This window comes from Palaemon carinicauda, chromosome 9 (genome assembly GCF_036898095.1).
Source record: "Palaemon carinicauda isolate YSFRI2023 chromosome 9, ASM3689809v2, whole genome shotgun sequence".
In the NCBI taxonomy this organism is placed as follows: Eukaryota; Metazoa; Arthropoda; class Malacostraca; order Decapoda; family Palaemonidae; genus Palaemon; species Palaemon carinicauda.
Genome location: NC_090733.1, coordinates 134283811 through 134298732, shown reverse-complemented (window position 1 = coordinate 134298732; position 14922 = coordinate 134283811). Strand labels below are relative to the sequence as shown.

General features: G+C 38.2%; 1 protein-coding gene across 1 annotated transcript in view; it reads left to right on the top strand.

Annotated features, from left to right (window-relative positions):
• The window catches only part of LOC137647152 (cell division cycle 7-related protein kinase-like), an 88334-nt gene that overhangs the window by 14581 nt on the left and 58831 nt on the right, over nt 1–14922 (top strand). The window contains exons 2-3 of the mRNA XM_068380426.1: nt 3647–3734; nt 10021–10243. Of these exons, the coding sequence (XP_068236527.1) occupies nt 3689–3734; nt 10021–10243 (269 nt within the window). The 5' untranslated portion in view covers nt 3647–3688. The remainder of the gene's footprint in view (nt 1–3646; nt 3735–10020; nt 10244–14922) is intronic.

Here is a 14922-nt window from a genome sequence, read left to right as displayed (position 1 = left end):
AATCCGAGCCTCCCTGTACTTGGACGACTGGCTTCTCAGAGCATCGTCCAGTCTTCGCTGTCTGCAGGATCTACATTGGACGTTGAGTCTGGCCAGGGAGTTGGGACTTTTGGTCAACCTAGAAAAGTCCCAACTGATCCCATCCCAGATTATTCTATATTTGGGGATGGAGATTCGCAGTCCAGTTTTTTTCGGGCTTTTCCGTCTGCCACCCGAATAGAACAAGCCCTGCTCGAAGTCCAACTAATGCTGAAAAGAGAACGTTTGTTCAGTCAGGAGTTGGAACAGTCTCGTAGGGACTCTCTCATCCCTGGAGCAGTTTGTCTCGCTAGGGAGACTACACCTTCGGCCTCTCCAGTTCCATCTAGCCTCTCACTGGAACAAGGACAAGACGTTAGAGACGGTATCATTCCCAGTCTCCGAACCAGTAAAGGCATGCCTGAAATGGTGGGACAGCAATATCAGTCTGAGAGAGGGACTATCCCAAGCAGTCAAGAACCCAAACCATGTGTTGTTCTCAGACGCGTCGGATTTGGGTTGGGGTGCGACCCTGGACGGTCGGGAATGCTCGGGTCTGTGGACCTCAAGTCAGAAGAGCATGCACATCAACGGCAAGGAGCTATTAGCAGTCCACTTGGCCTTGATGAAATTCGAAAGCTTTCTTCGAAACTAAGTGGTAGAGGTCAACTCAGACAACACCACAGCTTTGGCGTACATCTCCAAGCAAGGAGGCACACACTCCCTCACGCTGTACGAGATCGCAAGGGACCTTCTCATATGGTCAAGAAATTGAGGCATCTCCCTGTTGACGAGATTCATCCAGGGGGACTTGAACGTCTTGGCAGACTGTCTCAGTCGGAGGGGTCAGGTGATACCCACGGAATGGACCCTCCACAAGGACGTGGGCAAGAGTCTTTGGGCTACTTGGGGTCAACCCACCATAGACCTCTTTGCCTCCTCGTTGACCAAAAGGTTACCAATCTATTGCTCACCAGTCCTAGATACAGAAGCAATCCACATAGACGCGTTTCTACTGGATTGGTCTCATCTGGACTTATATGCATTCCCACCATTCAAGATAGTCAACAAGGTACTGCAGAAGTTCGCCTCTCACGAAGGGACAGGGTTGACGTTGGTTGCTACCCTCTGGCCCGCGAGAGAGTGGTTCACCGAGGTACTTCAATGGCTGGTAGACATTCCAAGAAGTCTTCCTCTAAGGGTAGATCTGTTACGTCAGCCCCACGTAAAGAATGTTCATCAAAGCCTCCCCGCGCTTCGTCTGACTGCCTTCAGACTATCGAGAGACTCTCAAGAGCTCGAGGCTTTTCGAAGGAGGCAGCCAGTGCGATTGCGAGAGCTAGGAGAGCTTCTACCATCAGAGTATACCAGTCGAAGTGGGAAGTCTTTCGAGATTGGTGCAAGCCAGCATCTATGTCCTCTTCCAGTACCTCTGTAGCCCAATCGGAGATTTTCTTTTACATCTGAGAAATGTTCGCTCCCTCTCAGCTCCCACGATTAAGGGCTACAGGAGCATGTTGGCTTCGGTCTTTCGTCATAGAGGCTTAGATCTTTCCAACAATTAAGATCTCCAAGATCTCCTTAAGTCTTTCGAGACCTCTTAGGAACGTCGTTTGGCAACTCCTGGATGGAACTTAGACATGGTCCTAAGGTTCCTCATGTCAGACAGGTTTGAGCCATTACATTCAGCCTCCCTGAAGGATCTCACCCTCAAGACGCTTTTCCTAGTGTGCTTGGCTTCGGCTTAAAGGGTCAGTGAAATTCATGCCTTCAGTAAGAACATCGGCTTTTCTACAGAAAAAGCCACATGTTCACTTCAACTTGGTTTCCTGGCCAAAAATGAACTGCCTTCTCGTCCTTGGCCTAAGTCTTTTGATATACCTTGCCTGTCAGAGATCGTAGGCAACGAACTTGAAAGAGTGCTGTGTCCAGTTAGAGCTCTTGAGTTCTACTTAGCTCGTACTAAGTCCTTATGAGGTGGATCTGAGGCATTATGGTGCTCAGTTAAAAAACCATCACTGCCTATGTCAAAGAATGCTTTGTCATATTTTATCAGACTTTTAATACGAGAGGCTCATTCTCACTTGAATGAAAAAGACCGATGCTTGCTTAAGGTTAAGACGCACGAAATAAGAGCTATAGCAACTTCCGTGGCCTTTAAGCAAAATAAATCTCTGCAAAGTATTATGGACGAGACCGTTTGGAGAAGCAAGTCGGTATTCGCGTCATTTTACTTAAAAGATGTCCAGACTCTTTACGAGGACTGCTACACACTGGGTCCATTCGTTACAGCGAATGCAGTAGTGGGTAAGGGTTCTACCACTACATTCCCTTAATTCCAATATCCTTTTAATCTGCTCTTGAAATGTTTTTTAATTGGGTTGTACGGAAGGCTAAGAAGCCTTTCGCAGCCTTTTTTGATTTGGCGGGTGGTCAAATGTCATTTCTTGAGAGCGCCCAGATTAGGGGTTTGATGAGGTCCTGTTGTATGGGTTGCAGCCCTTGATACTTCAGCTCCTGGGAGTCTTTCAGCATCCTAAGAGGATCGCTGGGCTTCGTGAGGAAGACAGACTAATAAGGCAGAGTAATCGTCTAAGTCAACTTCCTTACCAGGTACCTTTATATATTTGGGTTTTGTTATGATATAACTGTCAAAAACTCTAAGCATATACGCTGTAAACTTAATTAACTCTGGTCTCTACCCACCACCCTGGGTGTGAATCAGCTATTATATATTCACTGGCTAAGTTAAATATTTAAAAATGATATTTTAATTATTAAATAAATTTTTGAATATACTTACCCGGTGAATATATAAATTAAAGGCCCCCCCTTCCTCCCCGATAGAGACCCAGCGGGATGAGAAAAATTGGGTCTGTTTACATGTATATGCGGTATCTGGCCGATAGTTGGCGCTAGTGGGCACACCCGCAACCTTCATAGCGATCGCTCGCGAGTTTTTGTGTTTTTTCTGTCGAGCCGCCGGAGGCTCAGCTATTATATATTCACTGGGTAAGTATATTCAAAAATTTATTTTATAATTAAAATATCATTTTAGTTCAACTAGTGTTCTATCAGTATAAGGGTAAAGTCATGTATTATGTTTTTTATTTTGTCAATCATTTTAGTTGTGCTTGGTCCAAATGGTTATGAAGAACATGATTAATTTCTTCATCTTCAATTGGTTAATACAAGGCTACATCTAACATCTAAATGATGTTAAAGTAGGAACAGGCAATAGTATACTATTATTTATAATTAATGCAAAAGTTTTTTAATTGGATGTCTTTCACTCTATAAATATCAATAAATCCATCTTCGTAAGAGTGATGGATTAATGCTTAAATGATTAGGAATACATAGGAAGCAAAAACGATACTTTCTGAAAGGAAATATAACTTGTCTCCAAAATATTTGACATTCACACATTACCTAAGGCATTGTTTGAACTTTCTAGACTGTAATGGTCAGTCTTTCATACATTAGTACAGTACTGATATGAAGACCTTAGAGTTTATTACTTTATAATAAGGTGTCAAGGTTGTCCCTTCCAAATGAAGAATAGAAATTAACTTTGATGAGCAATGAAATTATTACTTTTAATCTAAAGGTCATCTTTTTCTTTCAGACAACATTGCAGAAATTGCAAAATATTACCTAATCTACACATATGGATAGTCCTGATGTTGCTGCTCAGGATGCCACGTTACGAAGGGGTAAGTAAAAGTTTATTGTATCTATAGTGGATGTATATTTATAATCTAGCTATTTACCAAGGCCCTTCCCCCAATTTTTGGGGCGTAGCCGACATAAGAAAAAGGAACGAAAGGGGACTTTTCCTCTCTTTGCTCTTCCGAGCCTGACGAGCTATTCAGCCAAGTTTGATTGGTACTGCTAGGGTGCCACAGCCAACCCTCCCCCATTATCCACCACAAATGAATTTTCATATGCTGAATCCCCTTACTGCTGCTACCTCAGCGGTCACCAAGGCGACAGGAGGAAGCAGCAAGGTCTACCGGAACTGCGTCAAATTATTTATAATACATACAGTAAACTGGAATATTCTACATTACTGTAAAGGCAGAGGTCTTGTGTAGGTATGGGAATAGTGTATACAGTATTGCCATTTGTGATATTCTATAAAAGCCTGATACATTCGTTCTTTAATGGGGAACCCTTCTTTTGCTATGAATTCAGTTCTTTATCAAGAATGCATACTGTCAATATTTCTATCTCCTATCAATTAAGGTGTCTTCCTAGAAATATAAAAATTTAAAAAGTAATTTGTATTTGTTCCTACACTAATGCAGACTACTGTCCTTTTATGGGAGTGTGACTTCAGCAAAGCTGGAATGGTTGTTAACATTTAACGAGGTAGTTATGATTATTGTTCTGTCGGGTGGTAGTGAGGCCCTGCCCACCCTTCAGTCAAGAAGACTAGCGTTGCCCGACTTGCCGTGTCTCCCTCTGGTTTTTCTTGTGCTGTTCTGAAATACTTTATTGGGCGAAGGTGACCTAAGTTCGCATTGGGGTGATCCTTAGGGAAAACAGAAGTATCACTGACCCCTAGTAAATATAATATTCCCTCATATTTTCTTTGAGGGTCTCCTGTAGCCGTACAGACTGATGACAACCTGGACTCATGGAAGTTGATCACGCCAGGTTTCAGGCTGCCTGTAGTGGCTCTCAGATGCCCACAAGGCAAGTGGGCTCCTGATCTGTAGCAAATTTAGTCAGTTTCTCAAAAGAACTTCCATATGGAAAACTACTCTGTAAACTGCACCTTTAAATGCGTCTCCAATCTGTGAATTTGCTTGCACATCATGGTTTGAGACTTTGCAGCATCTCCTCCTAATAAGATATTTGCGAGAAATTACTCGGGAGATATCTAGGTATGTATGATGGTCCTCTGCAGCTTTCTACCTTGTTCCTTTCTTTGCCAAGAGAAACGCCTCTAAGTCATTGCTGGGAAAGGATACCCCTTGGCTTTGAGCAGTTACCATACTGAATAATATAGACATCTCCTCATTGGAGTTGTCTATGTTCATGAGATATATAAAGATATATAAATGATTTTACCTAATCAGCAAGATATTAATATTATGTTTCAGTTCCTTGAAATATACTCCTAAATCATTTTAAGAAATATTGAAGATACAAGTAATATGTTTATATAAATCTGACATATTATAAATACTTATTTATACGCAACCAATCCAGAGGCTATGAACTTTCAAAGGCACCATTAATAGGCATTAAATAAATCAAGATTACATGCTGATATTTATTTCATTTGGCTAACATTTACATGTATATACAGTACATGTGTAGAAATCACGAAAGCTGACACGTGATGAATATAAAATGTATTATAGCCACGAAAGGAAAAATGAAAAAGACTTGATTGGAGTTAGTACTTTCATCCACTCAGGACATTATCAAACTCAGCAATGAGAATACATATACAAAGACATCGTATTTATACAGAAGGGGATCCAACAGCTGTCAGTTTCTTAATAATTCCGGAGAAGTCAGATTTTGGATAAAAGGATAATACAGTACTGGATTAACGGAAAACAGACATGGGCTTAGATTCAAATTTCTACCTTGAGTACAGGAGATTAAAAATGATTCAACAATATTCCTTTGGAAATAGTCATTTACATGGATTACTTTTTCCGTCTTTGACCAACCAATTCTGTGACTTGACCCTAACCAGTGGGAGGCCAAGGCATTATTAAGAGAACCCCTGGAGACGGCCACCTGATGCTGTTTGATAATGTCCTGAGTGGATGAAAGTACTAACTCCAATCAAGTCTTTTTCATTTTTCCTTTCGTGGCTATAATACATGTATATACATATATGTATGCATGCACCGTACTAGCCATTGTGATGAGCGTTAGACAAAGATCCAAGTCTAGATCTTTCATTTATCCTTAGCTTTAGCGAAGTGAGTTTGCAAGGTTAAAGTCTCGCACGTCACAATCATTCTGAAGGATGGAAGGAGGTCTCTTTTACAGCAATCCCTCGGCTATCGCTGGTGTTTAATTTTTAACAGCCGTTCCAGTTTCCCTGAAGTTATAAGGACTTGGAATTGTACAGTTAGGAAATATACAAATTGTTTAATTTGTGTTGTTACTAGGTCATTTTTCTCGTTTGTTTATTCTTCTCATTTGAAGGCTGTGGTTTGTTAGCTTTATGTCTTGACATTTATATATATCTAGTATTATTGATTATCCCAACCAAATCTAGATAATTTAATTTGTAGCTGTTAAAAACAACACATTGTAATCATTTCATTATCCTTGGGTCCTCAGTTTACAGACAACTATATTACACATTGAGAAATAATAAAGTCCATAAAAGTTACAAAATGTTCATGCCCTCGCTAAGATCCTTATTTTCATCCTCTATTGGACCTATGTAATGTTTCCTTTGTATGCTGTTAATATTATGAAGCGAATTCTCTGTAATATGTTTTGTATTGTGTGCACAAAATTACCGCATTATTTATGATTGTATTCAACCAGTTTTGTGTGGGCAATTCATGCACCACAATATAATATTCTCGTTTTTATTCATTTGAATAGACTATACACCATATACATTTTCTGGGCTCAACCTGTGCCGCCCAGTGAAATGCTCCTTTTAGCACCATTTCTAAGGTATATAACTGCTATATATTACCAGAGAAAAATTGCATAGGAATGCCAGGTTGAACCCAGCTTGCTCACCTATATAAGGTGTCGGTATATTACTGGGGCGAGATAAATCATAACCAGAGGCCTCGCACCAATTAGAGATTTCCTCTTCAAAATCCCTGAAACAGCGAGGTGCCGTTCAACATCTATGCTGCGTAAGCTACTACTACCAACCCAACCCACGCTAGTGAACTCACTCCATTTATAGCACCCGTATAGTATACGCCTTGCGTTTTTTTTAATATACTTTATATGATTGAAAACATAAAAGTATTTTCTCCATGAATCAATTTGTATGTTGCATATTCTGTATACTGTACATGCTATGAAATCAAGAATACTCTATTTTATGACACTGTATGTTGCATAGTCTGTATACATGCTATGAAATCAAAGATACTGTATTGTATTACCTGACAGTACAAGATAAAGTATTGAGTATCATAAAAATATTCTAATTGCGGCTAGCATGTCACTATCCTTTCCTGCTCATATTAGACTACTTATGTCAGTTGAAAGTTTTGGCTGCGCAATGAAGCATGTATTAAGGGAACCGTCCAGTATGGTGTTTGACAAAATCTGTCACTCTGAATTATTCGGTTTATAAAGAAGTTTTGATGGTATGATTTTCAATACAGTTGGTGTCATATTAGTGGAGAAAAAGTACCTAAATTTTTTTTTGAAAATCATCATTTTGGCTAATAAATAGAAAAGTTTTTGAGCAAAGGATTTGAAATTTTTTTATGAAAGTATTACAGTAGGTCCTCGGGTTACGACGGTCCCGACTTACGCGGTTTCGCCGTTACGAACGCGCCCCATAAAAATATAAAAATAATATTAAGCGTCGTTCCGTCTTACACTGTTAGCGTCGTAAGCGACGTAAACAATTGCGAACTAGTTTCTAGCGCGCGGTGGATGAATACGCTTTGCGGTGGTTGTGGGCGAGGAAGACGGCGTCGCTCAGTTCCACTCATACGCCATTTTTGGTTGTGATTGCCTGTTCTTTCTCTCACGTGTTTGATCGTTTTTTTGAACTTTTTGCCCTTCATTATGGCTCCAAAGCGCAAGGCAGATTCTTCTGATGGTAGTGCATCGAAGAAAAGGAAGGCCATCACCATGGAAGTGAAATTAGACATTAAGCGGTCTAAAAACGGTGAAACGCCAACGAACATTGGCCGATCGCTTGGCCTTAGCCGTTCGACCGTGGCTACTATCCTTAAAGATAAGGAGCGCATTGTTGAACACGTAAAAGGATCTGCTCCAATGAAAGCAACAGTGATAACGAAACAGCGTAGTGGTTTAATTATCGAAATGGAAAGGTTATTAGTGCTTTGGTTGGAAGATCAAAATCAACGGCATATTCCAGTGAGCTTAATGGTTATTCAAGAGAAGGCTAAAAGGTTGTTTGAAGCGTTGAAAAAAGAAAGGGGGAGAGAAAGTGAAAGTGAAGAGTTTTCGGCTAGTAGGGGTTGGTTTATGCGATTTAAGGCTCGGGCCAATTACCATAATCTTAAAGTGCAAGGTGAAGCTGCTAGTGGGGATGAGAAAGCAGCAAGTGAATTTCCTAAAGCGTTGGCTGAGATAATTAGGGAGGGGGGTTATTCTGCTTATCAGGTGTTCAATGCGGATGAGACAGGTTTATTCTGGAAGCGCATGCCTAACCGCACGTACATAGCAAAGGAGGAGAAGTCAGCACCCGGTCATAAAGCAGGCAAGGAGAGGCTAACTTTGCTTCTTGGGGGAAATGCTGCTGGCGACTTCAAACTGAAGCCCATGCTGGTCTATCAGGCTGAAAATCCAAGGGCACTCAAGGGAATGGTTGATGATATTACGGAGCTGCTAGAATCTCATGGAGAGGAGTTATCTGCTGGGGACTTGATACAACTGGAGAAGCAGATCATAGAAGAAGAGGAAGAAGCCCCCACCCCAGACCCTAAGGCTTTCACAAGGCAGGGCTTGTCAAAAGGTTTTGCCGAGATACAACAAGCATTGGCAACTTTCGAGGCTCAAGATCCCAACATGGACAGGTTCACCAGGGTTTCCAGAGGTGTCATGGACTTACTGCAGTGTTATAAGGAGATTTTGGATGAGAAGAGGATCCTCTCTGTCCAGTCTAACCTGGAGCGGTATTTTAAGAAAGTAGAGAGAACTGCACCCTCTACATCAGCTGCCTCTACTACTCCAGATTTGCCTGCAACAGAGCCTCTACCATCAACCTCAGCTGCCTCTATTGCTACAGAGCCTCTGCCATCAACCTCAGCTGCCTCTGCTTCTCCAGCTTCTCCACCACCTCTTGTAGGCTCTTCACCTCCAGACTCGCCTGCCCCAGCTTCTCCAGCATCTTCTGTCTCACTTCCAGAGAATCCTGATTCACCTGCCCCAGTTTCTCCAGCATCTTCTGCACCTTCCTCTCCACAATAAACCAGTCTCTCCGTCCCTTGCAACATCCCTTCCAGTGTGCAAGCCAACCATAGGAATAAGGTAAGGAATTGTTCTCTTTTTTTTATTGATATTTACTTTAATTCATGTGGTAAGGAATTGTTTTCTTTTTTTTTTATTGATATTTACTTCAATTCATGTGGTAAGGAATTGTTTTCTTTTTTTATTGATATTTACTTTAATTCATGTGGTAAGGAATTGTTTTCTTTTTTTTTTATTGATATTTACTTTAATTCATGTGGTAAGGAATTGTTTTCTTTTTTTATTGATATTTACTTTAATTCATGTGGTAAGGAATTGTTTTCTTTTTTTTTATTGATATTTACTTTAATTCATGTGGTAAGGAATTGTTTTCTTTTTTTATTGATATTTACTTTAATTCATGTGGTAAGGAATTGTTTTCTTTTTTTATTGATATTTACTTTAATTCATGTGGTAAGGAATTGTTTTCTCTTTTTCTAATATTGTTTTTATGTCATTTGATACATTTTATTATAGTACAGTATACAGTAATACTTTACAGTACAGTACAGTACGTATATTTATGGTGTTCCGACTTACACGGAAATTCGGGTTACACCGCGTCTTAAAAACGGATCAGCGTCGTAACCCGAGGACCCCCTGTATATATGTCTAAAACACATATAGAAATGGTGTATTTTGAATAATTAGAGAAAAAATAGCAGGACATAGCAGACGGTCTCCTCAAACAGACTTACAGCAGACTTGAATAGTTACGGCTCACAACTATGACTATAAAGGGAAGACGATGTTTTCATTATCTTAACACAATGTACAATATACCGATCGATTGTAATTATCTTTGTAATATGATTTGTAACTTTAAATTAATCATTCCAGATGAAGATGCCATTGCCGTTCTTCAAGATGCCGTCCCGCAACTCGACTCACTATTTGTAATTAGCCACACTATCGGAAATGGAACATTCAGTTCCGTATATTTTGCTCGCACGAAGCACTCGACCACCATAAATGGAAGGCGCCACTTTGCGGTCAAACATATTATTCCGACTTCCCATCCGTCTAGGATATACATGGAGTTGAAGTGCCTCAAACTAATGGGGTAAGTGTCGATTCAGATTTTGGTTAACCCTGGATAGGTACGGTCCTCGGACACCCCTTTAAGGGTATACTCGGACGCGAACGACCCCGACGCCAAAAAAAATTCTTGAAAAATCAGTTTTTGCAGTAACCTCCTTTTTTCTTTTGCCAAAAAAAACTTCAATGAATGCTTAAAACAACTGTAAAGATAAATACTACTCATCTGCAGAAAAACTATTTATTATAAATATTTTAAAAAATTAAGTAGAAAAAAAAAAAGACCTGACATAAAAATTCATATAAAAAAAGTTTATACATATATACACAAATCCTTTTAGGAATTGATTCTTGAATGTTTAGGACACATCTTGATGTATTTTGGATGAAGTCAGACCCATGGAGGTGAAGATCTGAAATGAGAAAAAAAGGGTAACTTTTTTTTGGCCAAAAAAAATTGTCCAAATTTCATGAATTTTTTTGGGTACCCAAATGAAATAGGAAGTGGCTAGTTTTTTTAGGGAATAAACATATGTTATCCTAAAATAGAAATATGTAAAAAAATCTTCATTATTTTGTAAATTACATTTATATCAGGGGCCATATCTAAAGGTAATTTTTTGAGTACTTGGAAATTTCGTAAAAAAATACATATATTTAATATATAATATGATATTTATGCAGGTAAAAATATACCAAAATATCACAAATTCTATAGGGAACAAGAATATATATAGATAGGGCAGCTTACGCTTCGGATATGTCCACAAAATGGCCGCCAACCACACTGACTCAGACTCCCTAATCTGCCACTTGAAATGTAGGAAGGGTATGTCAATTTCAAGGTGTTATTTACTAATCTAATTATTATTGGATATGCATAAAAATTGTATGGTGGGTTGCTGGATAATTGTCGATTATTTTACGACTATAAAATTAAAATTCTGACCCAAAAAATTTTTTTTGAAGGGAAATAAAATCGAAAAAAAAAAATGTAAAACAATATTTTAGCTAAAAAAATTTGATGATATTCAATCAAAAAAAAAGTAAACAAAATTTTCCGACAAATAAACATCTAGAGGAATCATTACTCTGTGATAGTTCCTTAGTACGTAGTAATTTTGAAAGAATTGGGAAAAAACGAAAAAATGGCAATCACCGGAAAATCGAACACATACCTATATATACGCCATATCTGGCTAAAAAAAAGATAGGCATGGGTAGCCAGATCATCTAGAAACACTTTCCAACACTATAAAAATATAAGTTTTGCGACACTACTTGCCAATTCCTTACGGTAACATGACTAAGCAAAAAAATGCATAACAAATAAAAAGGGGCACTCGTGGAAAAATGGCCATTCTAATATACGGCATTTCAGAAAAAAAAAATTTCAGCCACGTGCTAGGCAAACCATCAAGGCATATTTTCCGACAAATAAACATATAAATGAAATATTACTCTGTGATAGTTCCTTAGTACGTAGTAATTTTGAAAGAAATGGGAAAAAACGAAAAAATGGCAATCACAGGAAAATCGAAGACATACTTATATATACGCCATATCTGGCTAAAAAAAAAATAGGCATGGGTAGCCAGATCATCTAGAAACACTTTCCAACACTATAAAAATATAAGTTTTGCGACACTACTTGCCAATTCCTTACGGTAACATGACTAAGCAAAAAAATGCAAAACAAATAAAAAGGGGCACTCGCGGAAAAATGCCCAACATTCTAATATACGGCAGCTCAGATAAAAAAAAAAAAGACATGCACGTGTTAGCCCAACCATCAAGGCACACTTTCTAACACATAAACATGAAAAAAAAATCAATAATATACGGCAATTCCTTACTACGTAGTAAATTTTTACAAATATTGAAAAAAAAACAGAAATTGGCAACCGCAGTTAAATACCCAATATACCAATAACTACGTCGTATCTGACAAAAACAAAATCACGCATGGGTAGCCAGATCATCTAGACACACTTTCCAACATTAAAAAAGCAAAAGTTTTACGACACTATTTCGCAATATCTTACGGAAAAATGACTTGGCAAAAAAATTTTAAAAAATTAAAAAGGGACACTCGCGGTAAAATGCCCGACATTCTAATATACGACATCTCAGATAAAAAAAAAGACATGCACGTGTTAGCCCAACCATCAAGGCACACTTTCTAACACATAAACATGAAAAAAAAATGAATAATATACGGCAATTCCTTACTACGTAGTAATTTTTACAAATATTGAAAAAAAAACAGAAATTGGTAACCGCAGTTAAATACCCAATATACCAATAACTACGTCGTATCTGACAAAAACAAAGTCATGCATGGGCAGCCAGATCATCTAGACACACTTTCCAACACTAAACAAGCAAAAGTTTTACGACACTATTTGGCAATATCTTACGGAAAAATGACTTGGCAAAAAAATGAAAAAAAATGAAAAAGGGGCACTCGCGGTAAAATGGTCCTCGTGGTGATGAACGACATTTTAACTAAAAAAAAAAACATGCACATGGTAGCCAAACAATCCACCAAGACTTTCCACAACTGATAACCTATACAAGTTGCACCATTCTACGACAATTTCATAATACGTAATAACTTTGATAATTATGCAAACTACCTCAGAAGGGTAAACTCGGACGCGAACGACCCCGACGCGTCTCAGAAATCGGGGAAGGAGTACAGCTACAGCAATGCACATCTGGACACTACTAGAGCGTGTAGGGGAGACACCTCCTGCAGGTCGATCACCCACAAATTCAGTCACAGGGGTGAGTCACGTGAGAAAAACCTGTTTTTTTTTGACGCTCGGGGTCGCAAACGACCCACCGTACCTATCCAGGGTTAAGGAAAACTTCCTGGAAGTTTGGTCAAATGTCAGGCATTTAATGACTCATTAATTACTGGTATTATTATTATTATTATAATTATTATTATTACTATTATTATTACTTGCTAAGCTACAACCCTAGTTGGAAAAGCAGGATGCTATTAGCCCAAGGGCTCTAACAGGGAAAATAGCCCAGTGAGGAAAGGAAATAAGGTAATAAACTACAAGAGAAGTTTAAGAACAATAACATTAAAATAAATTTTTCATATATAAGCTGTACAAACTTCAGAATAACAAGAGGAAGAAATAAAGATCGAATAGTGTGCTCGAGTGCACCCTCAAGCAAGAGATCTCTAACCCAAGACAGTCCGTAATTCTGATGTTTACATTAATTGAATGGAAATTCTGATGTACTACAAATGCTTTTCTTAATTGAGAGGTGTTATTTAAAAGTTTAGGTAGTCAGGACTATATGAAACCAAAATAGCCTCTTAAGATATTGTTGATAGGATTAGGTGTGTATACATATATAGTCCCTATAAGTCAAATATATCTTTTTTATTATACAGTAGTTAGTAGCTAGTATATGTGCACTTTATCCAGCCTAAGCAGGTATTTCTGATTCATCTTTCAAATATCCTTGTGATGTATACAACTCACCTACTGAAAAGGGGTTATCTTGAGTAGTGCCATAGCCTCTGTACCATGGTCTCCCACTGTCTTGGGTTAGAGCTCTCTTGCTTGTGGGTACACTTGGACATGCTATATCTTATTTCTCTTCCTTTTGTTTTGTTAAAGTTTTTATAATTTATATGGGAGATATTTATTTTAATGTTGTCATTCTTAAAATATTTTATTTTTCCGTGTTTCCTTTACTCATTTGGCTATTTTCCGTGATGGAGCCCTTGGGCTTATAGCATCCTGCTTTTCCAACTAGGGTTGTAGCTTTGCAAGTAATTATGATAATAATAGCTAGAACTATTAGTCAGTAAAATCTCCATTAAGAAAACTAAAGATTTTCTGTTCTAAGTAATCCAACCTAGCTTTGTGAAAATGTCTCTTTAAGATGGTTCTTTGATGTGTCCTTTTAACTTCATTTGGGTAACTTTTTGTCATTTTATCATTAATTGTTACTAAAACTGTGATGGGTCTTACTGACGTACATTGAGAATACCAGATTTAGATTATGTTTATTTAGCTATTCATATTACTCTTAACAACAACTAGTCTGGTAAGTGCTTATACAAGGTACTAAATAACTTTCACTTTGCTAGTTTCGTGTCTATGTAAATTATTCTTGAGAATCACTTCGTTCTTGGCGCAGTTTCATATGTAACTGTACATAAATTCAAGGCTTAGTTTTTTAGGGGTTGGTTTGTTTCTTTGTCAAAAAGAAAGAGATGAAAGCTTAATAGGATGTTTAACCACAATTTATGATTACTTCTTAAAGAACAGGAAACTCTACAATAAGTGTCAAAGAGAGAGTATCAAAATTCAGTAGTAGACATAAAGGGAAAGTCAATTCTTTGAGAAGATTTTAAAGGTTAGCATAGGAAGATGGCATTACAGGTTTTATGAAGTGGCCTGAGAGGAGGAAGGACTCTCTTAAGGTCTGTGGAACATTGACTGAAGTATCACTTGTTGAAGAGGGTTCGAGAAGCCATCCTAGAAAAAAAATTTCTTATCGAGAGATGACATGAGGGAAGTTGTGAAAAAAGTATCTTTTGATTTAGTCCCATAAAGAAGAAAAGGAAAATATGAACCACCATAAAATTATGAGGACAACAATTCATATAGGATTGGCATCAGTTTTAATAACTGGAATTATGAAGTGAATTTGAATCACTTAAATCGC